A 14,028-nucleotide genomic window follows, 5' to 3' on the forward strand; every position below is an offset into this window, starting at 1 on the left:
GAAACTGAGATAAAAAGCACAAAACTAAGGATTGTAATTCCTGAATGACTCAAAACATGAGTGACATGACTGAAAATAAACCTACGAATTTGTGAAACCATTAATTATGGAACACAAGGGGAACGATAAATTTACCACTTTTAAACACATACATTTAATAGAAAAGTCATAAATTTAGCCTTTGACATTTAAAGTAAAAATCATACATCTTTATTCCTTTATTTTCATAATTTAACAGATACGACTTATTTTTTCATGTAAATTTACAACTTAAAAGTCGTAATTAAAAAAATTGCTTATTAAATGGCTCGCTACCTTAAACTTTAGAAAGCCAAAACTTTAGTTTCTTTTAGTTTCTAATCAAACTAAATAATCCTTAATTTAAAAATGTGTGTGTATATACATATATATATATATATTAAATTTCTTAACATATGTTGAAAATAAACCATTTTAAAAATAAATGTATCATTAGGAATTTAGGAAATGCTTCAAAATTGTTTCATAATTTTGGAGAAATACATAAATTCATAGTACAGTAGGCAGGAAACCAGAAACTGACTAAATAGAAAGCACAAAAGAAAAACAGTCATTCCTGAATGACTCAACAGATGGCCTCGCATGACAAGAGGAGTGCAGATAAACCTCATATCTTCGTTTGACCTCTTTCAACTTAAGTAGGGCTCTCCCAGTCCTCCTCATCTGTATTTTGCAAAGTAAAAAAACGTCTTTACCTGTTATGCTGCTCTCATAGACAAAAGGTGTATTAAAGACTGAGGGAATTGTTTATTTAAGTGTAGATTTAGGAGAAAAACACAAAATAAGCAATAATAACTATCACATAAAGACAAATAACAATACGTCAGTTCGTAGGAACTTTCTAAAGAGGTTCTACTGTCATAACTTAATATAAAACTGCTCCATGACAGATTTAAGCTTCACAAAAAAAAATGCTACCAAGTCTGAACTGAACAGGTAGACATTTAGGCTTCCGAAACCTTGGAATGCCAACTGCTTCCGACCTTTCAACCACTGACAGCATGCAGCCCCCAACACCACAGCACCCTCCACCAACCCGAAAATACTCTTCCAGTGTCCCCGACAAAAGACTTTCCACCTGTTATCTTTATAGCAGCTATAAATCCCTGTAAAAGTTTCCAAAGTTACACTTTCAGAAACCTCAAACACCCCCACAAAAAAAATAATCTTTTTCGGGGATTGTTGTGTATCACCTGACAACAACCTGTTTTATTCCCGACAAATTTGATTGACATGTAATAATGTGGTAAGCAGGAAACGCTGTTCCGACATTATTACATACATGTTAGTACTGAAAACCGGTTTGTTTGTAGTAGAGTTTTATGTTTTTTTTTTGTTGTCGTTTTATTGGTTAGATCCTGACATCCATAACATCTTAAAACCAGTTTAGTCTGTAGCTTACATACTCACGGCTCCTGTGATCCTCGCTTTCCTACAGTGTACCCCTCTTTGCTGTAAAGATACAAACATAAAACCGTCTTGTAACAAAAAATAAAGTCATCTCAGATCCGACAAAGGAAAAAAATATATTTTTATCATGAGGGTGTTATGCTTTTCTGACAATGTTGTGTCTGGAAACAACAGGAAAAACAAGATGTCTGTTTTCAACGGACATTTTTTCACAGTGAGGTCATTTCTGGGGGAAACTGCGTTTTTGTATGAGGGCGTTGGTAACAAAACAAACAGAATGCACACACTTTGACCATCAGCTTTTCATTTTCCCATCTTTTTTCAATAGTAATCCCCATTAGGGGTCAGGACTTGTTATGGAAGTGAGAAGATGTTGAACAGGGTTTTTTTTTTGGTAAATTGCTTTTTGTTTTTTTAGTCTTTGACTTAGACTCTGTTTTTATGTCTAAAGAATAACTTGTCTCTTATTCATACAAAGTTCTTAACCAACTCGTTATATTTGGACGTATGGTTCATGCCGCCTCCGCGCCACTTTTTGGCCTTTTGGTTGTCCCCAACTCATCATTATTTTGACGTGCTGGGTGATCCCATTAAATCAGGGGTCCCCAACCCTCAGGACATAGGGTTAGGATACCAATACTAGTCTACATCCCGGTACTGGCGTCGTAGGTACGTTTCCCCTCCCAGAATGTGTCTTCCCAGTCGTGGCACCCATTAAATCTGGGGTCCCCAACCTCCGGGCTACGAACCAGTACCAGTCCATCGATGGTCAATGGTCCCCAACCCTCAGAACATAGGGTTAGGATACCAGTACTGGTCTGAATCCTGGTACCGGTGTTGTAGGTACTTTTCCCCTCCCAGAATGTGTCTCCCCAGTCGAGGCACCCATTAAATCTGGAGTCCCCAACCTCCGGGTTATGAACCAGTACCAGTCCATCGATGGTCAATGGTCCCCAACCCTCGAAACGAAGGTCGGTCCGATTCTGGTGTTGTGCCAAAGTATGTTCACCCTGCCAGAATTTGTTTCCCCCCTTTTCTATGGAGCCAAATCGGGGCCATAAATATTTGAAACTCAAATAAAACATTTTGAGAAAAATATTAATGTTTGGCTAAGAAAAAATGTAAAATGTCTAAAATTGTTTGCTATTCTAAAATAAACTTAATTATTTTCTGCTTCAAATGTTCTGTTTTACAGGTTTCAGAACTCAAACTTTCAATTTAATTTTTTTTTCAGTTAAAAATCTTTTTTTCACTTTCAACTTAATTTTCATTTTTGAATCTGAAAGTTTCCGTTTCAGGTTGTTTTCTGCGCCTGGATTTAACACAATAAGATGGCGCTTTAATGGGCTAGTATAGCAGTTTGGATGCAATAAAACTCTACGTTTTACACCCATCTTGGGACAATTTCAGACTATGATAGTACAGACTAAACGGCCATTTTCTGATCGTAATTATCACAGTTTTAGGAGTCAGTGAATGCACCAGGACTGAAGTTACCACCCTCATCGATTTTGATTGGTCCTTTGAGTTAGCCCCGCCCCAACGCGCCACAACAGGGCCAAAAAGGGAAACAAAGAGAAAAAACTATTTGAAATTGAAAGTTTGAATTTTGAAACCTAAAAAACAGAACATTTAAAGCTGAAAATAATTAAGTTTGTTTTAGAATAGCAAAAAAGTTTTGGACTTTTTTTTGGGGGGGGGGGCAAACACCAATATTATTTTTAAAATGTTTTACTAGGGTTTTTAAATAATAATGGCCCCAAAATAGCTCCATATGTCTCAAGCATTATTGATTTCCTTTGCTACACTCATATTTATTCCAAAAAAGCATGAAAATAAGATACAATACACTGTATTCTGGGGCTTTTGGGGGTTTATTTCCACATGTTCTATGTAAAATGACAGCTTGTTTGACCTGTTTGGCTAATTTCGGATAAGAAATTTGATTTATGAAAGTGACTTTGTTACAGAAGCCTGTAACAACAGACAATTAATAAATAATTTACGTATATATGCAAATAATGGGGGTGGAACAGATTCTGGCAGGTTGGATCAGCAGTGCCCCGACAGAATCTGGTCCTCCTCTCCTTTTAAAGAGTTTTTAAAAGTCAAATATGACAAAAAAAAAAACCTCACAAAAGCCTCAGATTAAAGTATGTCGTAATCATCCACCATTTTTTTATCTGAGATTTCCCCCCTTATTTTATACCAAATGTACCTCGAACGAACACCAGTGCTGGGACGCAGACCGGACTGCATCCAGTATCGCATCGTGAGGTGTGGAGACCCGGGATTCAATGTCAAAAAACGTCAAAGTGTCACGGAGGAACCATTCATCCATATATGACGAGTTCGGATTGAGATTGTGTTGGTTTTTTAGGAGCTAACTTCAAAAAGGTTTTAGGGCTTGTCACATTTTGTCTTGAAACAAACATGACAAAAGGCTACAGAATTGTACTTTTTTTGTTGGTTTGTAAGATTATCTGTTTCTTTGCGAGGCGAAAACAGATACAGACAGATTAGGCGGGAGGGGACGGTGAGTAACACTTTGTTTTCCAAGGTGGATCCCAGAGATTTGCACACAGTTAAGAGAAACACACAAGATAGCAGCAGCGTTTCAAGCATTCTGGCATTCGTTTAAACTTTGACAAACACTTGATTTGCTGAAAAAAAGAAAAATAAAGCAACACAGACAGAAGCATGCTTTTGTTGGAAACCTTGAAAGATGCTACAGTTTTTACTGTTCCAAAGCAACAAATGTTAAAAGTCTCCCAAACGCTTTCCAAGGAACAGTTTGTTCCCCTGAAGACCTGCAACTCGCAGACGGCTTGCGTAACAAAGCTCCTCTATCATCAGCGTCCTCCATTCTTGACAGAAACATAACAGAATTCAGATAAATGGCTTTTGAACACCACCTCCTCCACCTGAAACACGCAGCGACCCCAACTGTAGGCAGGAAGGGAGGAGGGGGGTGTTCTAAGGACAGGCTTTCACCATTTCAGTGGTTAAACTGGTTTCCCTTATCTCTATAAACATGTTTGCAGGATGAATTTCCATAGCAACCCCCTGAGAGACCAACAAAGCCGTCTCCCAGTTGTCTGATATTTCTTTTTGATAATCACTGTGGAAAATCTGTACATTATTTAAAAACAAAAATCTTCTGAAAAATTCTGCTGTGGGCGTTTAGCTTCGACCGCACAAGGTTTGTAAGCATCTACTCTGTACACAATCAGGCACCTTTCCTGGGAACTAGAAATACAGGTTGTGCTGCTCCGTGAATCAAGCATCTATTCAATGCGCCTTCCACTCACAGTAGGTTGGGTTTGATCCAGTTAAGTGGAAAAAAAATAAAGATAAAATGCCAGCTTTAACTGTCACGTCCTTTATGGATGTTTGTCCTACACACGCAAACGCTGAAATGAAACAGGAAGTGACCCAAACATATTCATGACTGCTGCTCCTGCATCGGCTTAATGCAGATGATTGTTTTTAGGCGTAAATGCAAACAGAGTGTAGAGAGGAACACAATTTGTTGAAGGTGTGTACAGTTGTGCTGTAGGAATAGTTTCGTTCCGCTACACAAGAGGACTGAGGGTTCAGCTCCATTGAAATTTCCATTTACACATTCATGTTTTCTATCAACCTAATGTTGCAAAATGTCTTGCAGAGTCGATGTGGAGCGAAAACAATTCATTGAAAGTCTTGAAGTTGCACAGAAACACAAACTGCAGAGATTTCACAGTCTTCACTGCCAGAAATGCAAATCTCTACTTTAGGATATTTCCAAAAAGCTATTTACTATGTAAACGATTCAGACATTAAAATATATATATATATATATAACAGTTCATTTTTGAAAGGTTTTGAGCTAATTGTGTTCTTTTGACAAAAAAACAAAACAAAAAAAATAATATCTTAAGTAATAATTTGTCTACTTTTTTGTAACTTGCCTTAGAGAACAATAGCTGCATTTCCATTAACTAAGAATTTGCTCAAATTGGATTTTCAATCATAAATTCACTTAATGCAGGGATGTCAAACTGAATCACACAGGGGTCCAAAATCCAAAACACACCTAAGCCGAACTGGATAAATATTTATTGAACACTAAAACTACATTTTTAAAACTTTGAAACTGTAACTTTTTAACATAATTATGAACTAGATATATAACATTACCTGTGATAATGCTAGTGTGAATTCTGTAAGCTGAATATGGCTGCTAAAGATGATGGTGCTGATGGCTGAAAATGCTGTAATTGTTAGCTAGAAACGCTGAAGCTAATAGCTGAAAGCACTGAAGCTGATAGCTGAAAATCTTGAAGCTAATAGCCAGCTAGAATATTAGCTAAATGTCAAATTAGCCTAAAAAATAAAATAAAAAACTTAGGTTAGCCAACATAGCTAGCATGTAGCTACATAGCTAGCATGTAGCTGAAAAAATAGCAAAAAAATATCCTAAAAAACTGAAAAAAGCCCAAATTAATATTAGCTAAACTCCAAAATAGCCTAAAAAATCTTACAAAACAGTAAAAAAATCTAACAGAATGACAATTTTTAAAAATTTAAAACCGTAACTTTTTAACATAATTCTGAATAATAAAAAGGCAGGAATATTATTCCAGAATAAATCAACTTAAACCTTAAATAACTTTCAATATTTTACTCTCCATAAAAATATATTAGCTATATAAGTTAGAAATAAGTGCAAGATAACATCGGGTTTTTGCATCCTGAATAAGACGCAGACGTCTCCTTTGACAGATAAGGCTGAGCGCTACTGCCGTGACAGAAACTTGAATGGATCTTGTCGTGTTTTCAAAAAGGGAAAAAAAGGTCCAGATGCTTACATGTTAAATTTTTTTTTTTTTTTTAATACCCCTGAACAGGCTTTTCATGCGCATCTGCGACTCTCAATGGACTACATGCTTTAGTGAATAAAAAAAAAAAAAAAGTATTCTCGTCCAGTGCCGTGTTTTAATGACTTATTGCACAGGTTTGTTTGTGTTTTTCGCATAATTATTTGTCATGTCAATGGTGTCATTGTGAAATTTTTGGGATATTTTTAGAAATTCTATGGAGTTTTGCGCATATGCATGATGGAAATGCAGCTATTGTCTTAAAGTTCCAATCTGTCACTTTTAAAAATGTCAAAACAAGCAAACACCTCTGAGGTGGATTGACAACCAACACTAGGATCTTATCAGATGCCTTAAGGCAGCTAAGACAGATTCCTTCCGTAAGGTGAACTGTAGCTGCAGGTTCCCTGAACTGAAGGCACTCGGAAACATATTTTTAACATGGTTTAGTTAAAAAACAAAAATACTTACGGTACTTTCGCTCGGCAGTAAAAAAATAGGCCAAGGGCGAGACCTAAGGCTAAAAGGCAGCCGATGACGATTCCTGCGATAGCTCCATCCGAGAGACCATCATCTATCTCCTCTGTGAAGGAAACGGAAATCAGATTAAAAATCTGGTATGTATTAGCAGATAAAATGATGCTACTGTAAATATATCATAGAAACCATAACAAGGAAACGAATCAGTCAGGAAGATCTCTGACTTTCCTAAACCTAAAACTCCAAAAATTCAAATTAATATTCCCACGAAATACCTGGAAATTTAAAAAAATGTAACCATATGATTGAAAAATGACAAGAAAAAAAAAATAGTTGACAATCATAATATAACTTAAAAGACCCACTCTAATAAAAAATGTTATTTTGGTAATTTTAACACTTTCAGAGCCAAATTCAGTTTTAGTAACAAAAAAAATTGATATTTGGGGAAATTATCTTATAGAATATAAACAGGTAGTTAGCATTCAGCATCTGCAACATCTGCTCCCAGGAGGGTTAACATGTTCTTGTAGCAGTTTTCTCAGAATCCGTGAAATATATAAAATTATTAATGTTAAAACTGTGTTTTTAGGTATTTCTTTCATCAAATCTCATTGGATCAGGAGCAGATAAAAACTGGATGTTTTCAAAAGCACAGGCTCATGACGCAGTAACTGCTATGGGTGGGTCAAAATGTTTTTTTTAGCTACGCTAACGTTAGCTTGGGCTTTTGAAGTGCTATATGCCAGCAGGAGAGAGTGTAAACAAAGGCATGCTGGGAAATTAGCACAGCTAACATCTATGCTAACACACCCATCTATGAACCAGAATCGTATTTCTAATCAGCTGCAGAAAATATGTCTTAAAAAAGCGACACAGACGTTGATTTTGGCTAAAAAGTGCATAATCAAAATTAAAAGACCACTGGGAACGATATTAAAACAGAAAACTAAAACAGATAGTTGGAGTGGGACTTTAAACCTTTAAGCTTTTGCTTCAGTGTTGGGATTCTTTGGCTTCTTTTTTTTGCTACGCTAACATTAGCTTGGGCTTTTGAGGGGGAATATGCCAGCGGGAGAGTGTGTAAACAAAGGCATGCTGGGAAATTAGCGCGGCTAACTTCTGCGTTTACAGTCAAACAAAACCAGAATTGTAATAAGCTCCAGAAATATGTGTTTGATTTTGGTTACAAATCTTAAGTAAGAAAACTGGGAAGAATTTGAGCTCACCTTTGACGGTAAGAGTATGTAAAAAGGTGACGGTCTTGCCAGTCGAGGGATTTCTTGCTTCACACGTGTACGTTCCAGAGTTTTCGAACTTGGGCTTCTCGATGACGACCTCGTTTGTTTTCTCAGAGATCTCTGAGCCGTTGAGCTTCCAGGTAAAACGGGATGGTGGGATTGATGCGGCAGAACACTTAAGAATCACAGAGCTTTTTAGATCCACTTCCTTCACTCCTGAAATCGATGCTTCTTCAGGACCATCTGGAAATGAAAAGATAATATTTATTTGTACAGCAACTGTACAAAAGAGAAGAATTGTGAAAAGGGAGCACTCACAGATGACCTCCATCTTGTATTCTGCTTGTTCCTGGCTAACGGGGTTCTCCAACTTGCACATGAAATTTACATTGTCCTCTTTCTGGACTGGGTTGATAGTCACTAAGCTATTGTCAGCTGAGAACACCACTCTGGGACTCGGCGAAAGAGGGACGTTATTTATCATCCAGACGGTTTTCATCACTTTGCCTGCGGATGCCTGGCAACTGAGGTTAGCTGTGGTGTTGCCCGCGAACAGGGTATGTGTTGGACCAGAGAGTTTTATTCCTGAAAGGGGTTCTGTAAGCACAAGAAGAGAAAAAACATGTTATCCTTTGAATTTCAAGACTTTTCATTCTTCAGTTTTATTATTAAAAAAAAGACTATTAACCCTTTAACACCGGAGATGTCACCAGCTGCTGCAAAATAACATGTTCTATGAACAACCGTAACTCTTCAATCATCCATTCTAGTAATTCCACCAAATTCTGAGACAAAGTGTTCCACATGAGGTCAAAGCCGCTTGTCACCACTTCAGAATCCATTGGAATTATGTTATTTACGTAAACGGTTGAAGAGTTGAGGTATTTTAAAGTATGTCAACACTGGAGTTAAAGTAACTGTGTTAAAAAGTTAATGGTCAATCTCTAAATATAATACCATACAACTAGGTAATCCTTTATCTCTTTAGTAATAAAACGTTCCAAAGTAACTCTTTAGAATCAGGAAAATTGTCCATAACTTATAAAATCTTGATTTGATCACAAATACTTTTCTTTTATCTTGAGAGGTTTATTATACAAGTGTTATTATCTGTCTTATCAGCTTTATTCAGTCATTTCAGTCATTTTTAAACATTGTTCTGCCTCTCCTGGAGGACGTTTCAGTTTGGCCACTAGGTGGCGATTGCACTGTAGCATTACACTTTATTCCAGAAGAAGAAGACAGTATAAGTAAAAAAAAAAAAAAAAAAACGATGTTTTAGGCCACAAATGATTACTTTAAAAATGTTTCCTTAAAAGACTTTGGAAAATGTATGCCTGTGAGTTTAAAAATATATTCATTTAGTCAGCAATGCATGTTTGGGTCGACCAAGCGTTAGCATTAGCCGTCCTACGGGAACTTCCATTTGGATTTGAATAGATTTAAGCTTACAGATCAATTATCGATTTATAAAAATGTAAATCGATTTAGCACATTAAGCTAAAGTCTACAGCTTGATGCCAAGGTTTAATGGAATTCCCCATAGTATGGCTAATGCTAACGCTCTGTTGACCTAAACATACATTTCTGATTAAATAAACATCTTTATAGACTTACAGTCATGAATTTTCTAAACTCTATTAGGAGACATTTTTTAAAGTAACTATTTGTGGTCTAAAACAGTTTTTTGCTCGTACTTTCTTTTTCTTCTGGAATAAGGTGTAATGCTATAGTGCAATCGCCACCTAGTGGCCAAACTGAAACGTCCTCCAGGAGAAGCAGAACAATGTTTACAATGTTAATGATCTGAACATTTTTGTTAAAACTTGAGAAATCTCATTATTTTACAATATGTGAACTGTATCAGATTAATTTGAAATATATTAAAATAATATTTTAGATGGTTAATGTATTTAAAAACAAATGTGTAAACTCAAAATTAAATTGAATTGAGAAGAAAAAAAAATGAATTTATCCAGGCTCTCATATCGTTTCTGGAAATTAAGATTTCCTGCTTAAGTTTTCCTCAACTGTTTCAACTTGCCAAATTCCTTTAGTTGTCACCAAAACATTTTTAAAGCCAACCCCTCCCCCCAAGCTTCCATCAAGACCTAATTAGACAAATATCTCCCCCAAAAAACACAAAAACCGAAAGGATCCACCACCAAAAGAAAACAGGTTGAATCGGAGAAGGACGGATGTACGCTCTCTGTGTGCCACAGGACTCTAACTTCCGTTGTGGGTCACTGGGGATGTTCCACGGAGCTAACTGAGACATTCATCTCATGCCTTCAAGGCATCTTGCACAAAAACCGGTTTCAGTCGGCTTTGTCTCACCAGGCAGTGGTCTACCTTCCCCCAACCCCATCCCCCTCTCAAAACACAACGGTTTCAGTGGTTTTTCTCTATTCTTTTTCCTAATCAAACATGTTTGAATCGATTCAATTTTTGCAACAATTGAAATCAATTTTATTTATTAAAAAAAAAAAAAAACAGCCTAAATGAGGAAAAAGCACATTAAAATTTAAAACCAGGAAGACTGCAAAAGCACAGACGCATCACTCACCAATCACAGAGAATCTAACGGCAGAAGAATTCCTGGTATTTGTGGTCTTGGAATTCACGGCGTTGCATTTGTAGTCGCCAGCGGTCTTCCCGAGGCCCAATTCTTCGATGGTCTTCAGGGTGAGGACGGCGCCGCTGTTCTTGATCAGCTGGTTGTTGAAGAACCAGGAAAAGGTGGCGTCCGGCTTGGAGGCGGCCGAGCAGCTCAGGTTGAAGTCATCCTTGGACTTGATGAATTCTGGAGGGTTGGGTGGGTTTATGGTGACAACGTCCGGTCCGTCTGCAATTCACACACAACAAAAAACAAAGTCTTAACTCATCTTTGGTTTATTTAAACTGTGAGATAAAAAACATCGTGTTACAAACGGGTATTTCTTGATTTTATGTTTGTTTATAGTTTGTTTGTAGCACTTGGATGCTGTTTCTTGTTGGAATGCTGCTGCGTGGAGGTGGACACTTCTATGTATTTTACATACTTTGAGTAACTGGATTTGCCAGCTTGTAGCCATGAAAAGACAAACTTGCAAAACGAGGTCAAAAGTGACCTCAACGTCTTTACGGATACTGATTGTTGATTAAAAAAACTTTTTTTTTTTTATTGCAGAATCATAAAAATAGTCACAAAATATCCAAGAAAATACATCAAAAAGCTGCTTTTATGATCGAATTCTCCAAATAAATCCCTCCCTGGGCAGCGTTGATGTACTTGTGATTAATTAACTACAGAGTTAACCTGCTGTTTGTGTGGCTTCACACACCTTTCAGGTTAGTCATGCTGAAGGAGTGGAGCTGTGGGCCGCTGTGTACACACTGTGGTTTCAGCTTGAAAACACAGACTGAAAGGAGCACTTTGCAAACACCCAACAGTAACAAATGTAACCGATGTGGCCTCAGATGCCCTCTTGTCCACCTTATTTTAGCTAATTAAGGTGGGTTTTCCTGTCCTATTTTTAAGCTATGAAGAAAAAGACAAATTAAGTATTAATGAGAAAATGAGTGGCTCAGGTTAAAGCTTTTGTTAATGCACGGGTGTGGAGCTCAGTCAGTCAACTGCAGCATTCTCCACAGATGAGGACAAAGAACTGGAAGCAAGGTGTATTTCATGTCAAAATACCAAAAAACGACCAGTTTACGTCATTAAAGGGGCTTTATCACAGTAGAAGAGCCATTTGGGTAGTGAGTTAGGTTTGGTCTTAAAGGAATTTAGATTTGCATTCATGACCTTCTTTTTTTCAATAATTACGTCTATTTTTTGGCACAAACAAAAGCAAAAATATAAAAAGAACCTAGCATCTCTCAAAATGTTTTTTCTTTCTTTTTTTTAACGCTTGACAGAAGGTCAAATAACTTGTTTTCAAAATAAAAGATGCTCGGTGCCACACAGAAACATGTCAGTGCAGCTCTGGACAGCTAGTAACCAATGTTGTGCAGCACGAGATAATATGTGCTTTTAACTCACAAAAATCGTAGAGAGATAAAAGATCCACAAGTGGCTCTGGAGCTGCAGGATGTAGATCCCTGGCCTTTATCATGCTTTTTTCTCAAGTCTTTCAGAGTGAACTATATCCATATAACCTTTGACACACTTTAATTTAATCAATGAAATGTTGGTTATTTTTGCAAGCTCTTTATCTACTCTGAGGATCTTCCTTTTGCTCCTTGTGGGTGCCGCCCATTTCCTGACGACAACCTACAGCCGGCCTGGGCTGCGTTTCTACATTTCGCCCACAAAAATAAACAGCATTCAAACTTTAGCAAAAATTGATGTTCGTACTGAGCATTTAAAATAAAAGCATTTTTGAAGATCATCTGAGAAAGTGGGTGTGTTAGCCTGGTGGTGCAGCTGGCAAAGTAGACTCTTTCTTGAAGGGGCTGTTCCTCACTTATTTAGGTCGCAATGGGAGAACCCACTCGTTTTTGTGGATTAGAAGGGGCTGTTTCTCACTTATCTACATTACAATGCGAGAATCTGCTCTTTTTTTGTTACTAAGAAGGGGCTGTTCCTCACTTTTTTAATGTCGCAATGGGAGAACCCACTCGTTTTTGTGGATAAGAAGGGTCTGTTCCTCACCTATCTGCATCACAATGCGAGAATTCCCTCTTTTTGTTACTAAGAAGGGGCTGTCCTCACTTATTTATGTCGCAATGGGAGAACCCACTCGTCTTTGTGGATTAGAAGGGGCTGTTCCTCACTTATTTATGTCGCAATAGATAGATAGATAGATGTACTTTATTAATCCTTCTGGAAATTAGGTGGCTGTCCTTGCTCCATACACACAAGACAATTTAAACAGTGACAGACACATAATAAAAATATAAAAACAAGTAAAATTAGTAGTATAAAAAACTAATAAGTTACATACCATAAAAGCAGCTTAAAATCAGATAAAAATTAAGAGATAAAATAAAACGTAGTAAAATCCTCATATTCAGTGTCCTCGTCTAATCCCACTGGGAGAACCCACTCATTTTTGTGAATTAGAAGGGTCTGTTCCTCACCTATCTACATCACAATGCGAGAATTCGCTCTTTTTGTTACTAAGAAGGGGCTGTCCTCACTTATTTATGCCGCAATGGGAGAACCCACTCGTCTTTGTGGATTAGAAGGGGCTGTTCCTCACTTATCTACATTACAATGTGAGAGTCTGCTTTTTTTGTTACTTAGAAGGGACTGTTCCTCACCTATCTACATCACAATGCGAGAACCCGCTCATTTTGTTACTAAGAAGGGGCTGTTCCTCACTTATCTATGTCACATTCCGAGAATCCGCTCGTTTTTGTGACTTGGAAGGGGCTGGTCCTCACCTATCTACGTCACACTGGGAGAATCCGCTCGTTTTTGTGACTTAGAAGGGGCTGTTCCTCACTTTTCCACGTCACAATGTGAGGACCCGCTCATTTTCATGTATTGGGAGGGGCTGATGCTCTTAGAGCCGGGTTTTAGACTCTTACTCAGAAATGCAGAAATGGATCAAAATACCGCTTTGGGGTTGTTTTTCATGAGGAATGAACATTATAATACACTTAAAAACTCAAAAAAGTTAGTTTTGCATGGTATAGGCCAGGGATCTTCAACCTTTTCTACGGACAACATATATATATATATATATATATATATAAATGAATTGTATTTTTTTGCAGGAATAAAACATAAACAGAAAAAAATATCCTAATTTTTTGCTAAATATGAGATAGTTTGTAACTTTTGACAGAGATTCACATGACCGCCCTTCAAAATAAAAGACACCCTGTGTCCCATAGGATCATCTCAATGCAGCAAATGTAGTAGGAGACAGTAATGTCAGCATTGATTAAAAAACCAGTTTATATTGACACTTGTGCATCAAAAATCAAACTAATAAAAATTAAAACAGACCGTATTAAGTGATCTATACTGTAGTTTTTATTACTATAAGATACACTTAAAATCCTTG

The 14,028-nt window shown here is 37.1% G+C and overlaps 1 protein-coding gene across 1 annotated transcript in view; it reads right to left on the reverse strand.

Moving 5' to 3' along the window:
- The window catches only part of LOC112162533 (carcinoembryonic antigen-related cell adhesion molecule 5), a gene marked incomplete in the record, with an annotated part of 30,950 nt that overhangs the window by 10,027 nt on the left and 6,895 nt on the right, over positions 1 to 14,028 (reverse strand). Inside the window, 5 exon segments of the mRNA XM_024298331.2 lie at positions 1,450 to 1,491; positions 6,780 to 6,891; positions 8,018 to 8,272; positions 8,348 to 8,626; positions 10,596 to 10,874. Of these exon segments, the coding sequence (XP_024154099.1) occupies positions 1,450 to 1,491; positions 6,780 to 6,891; positions 8,018 to 8,272; positions 8,348 to 8,626; positions 10,596 to 10,874 (967 nt within the window).

The sequence above is a fragment of the Oryzias melastigma genome, linkage group LG11 (genome assembly GCF_002922805.2).
Source record: "Oryzias melastigma strain HK-1 linkage group LG11, ASM292280v2, whole genome shotgun sequence".
Taxonomy (NCBI): Eukaryota; Metazoa; Chordata; class Actinopteri; order Beloniformes; family Adrianichthyidae; genus Oryzias; species Oryzias melastigma.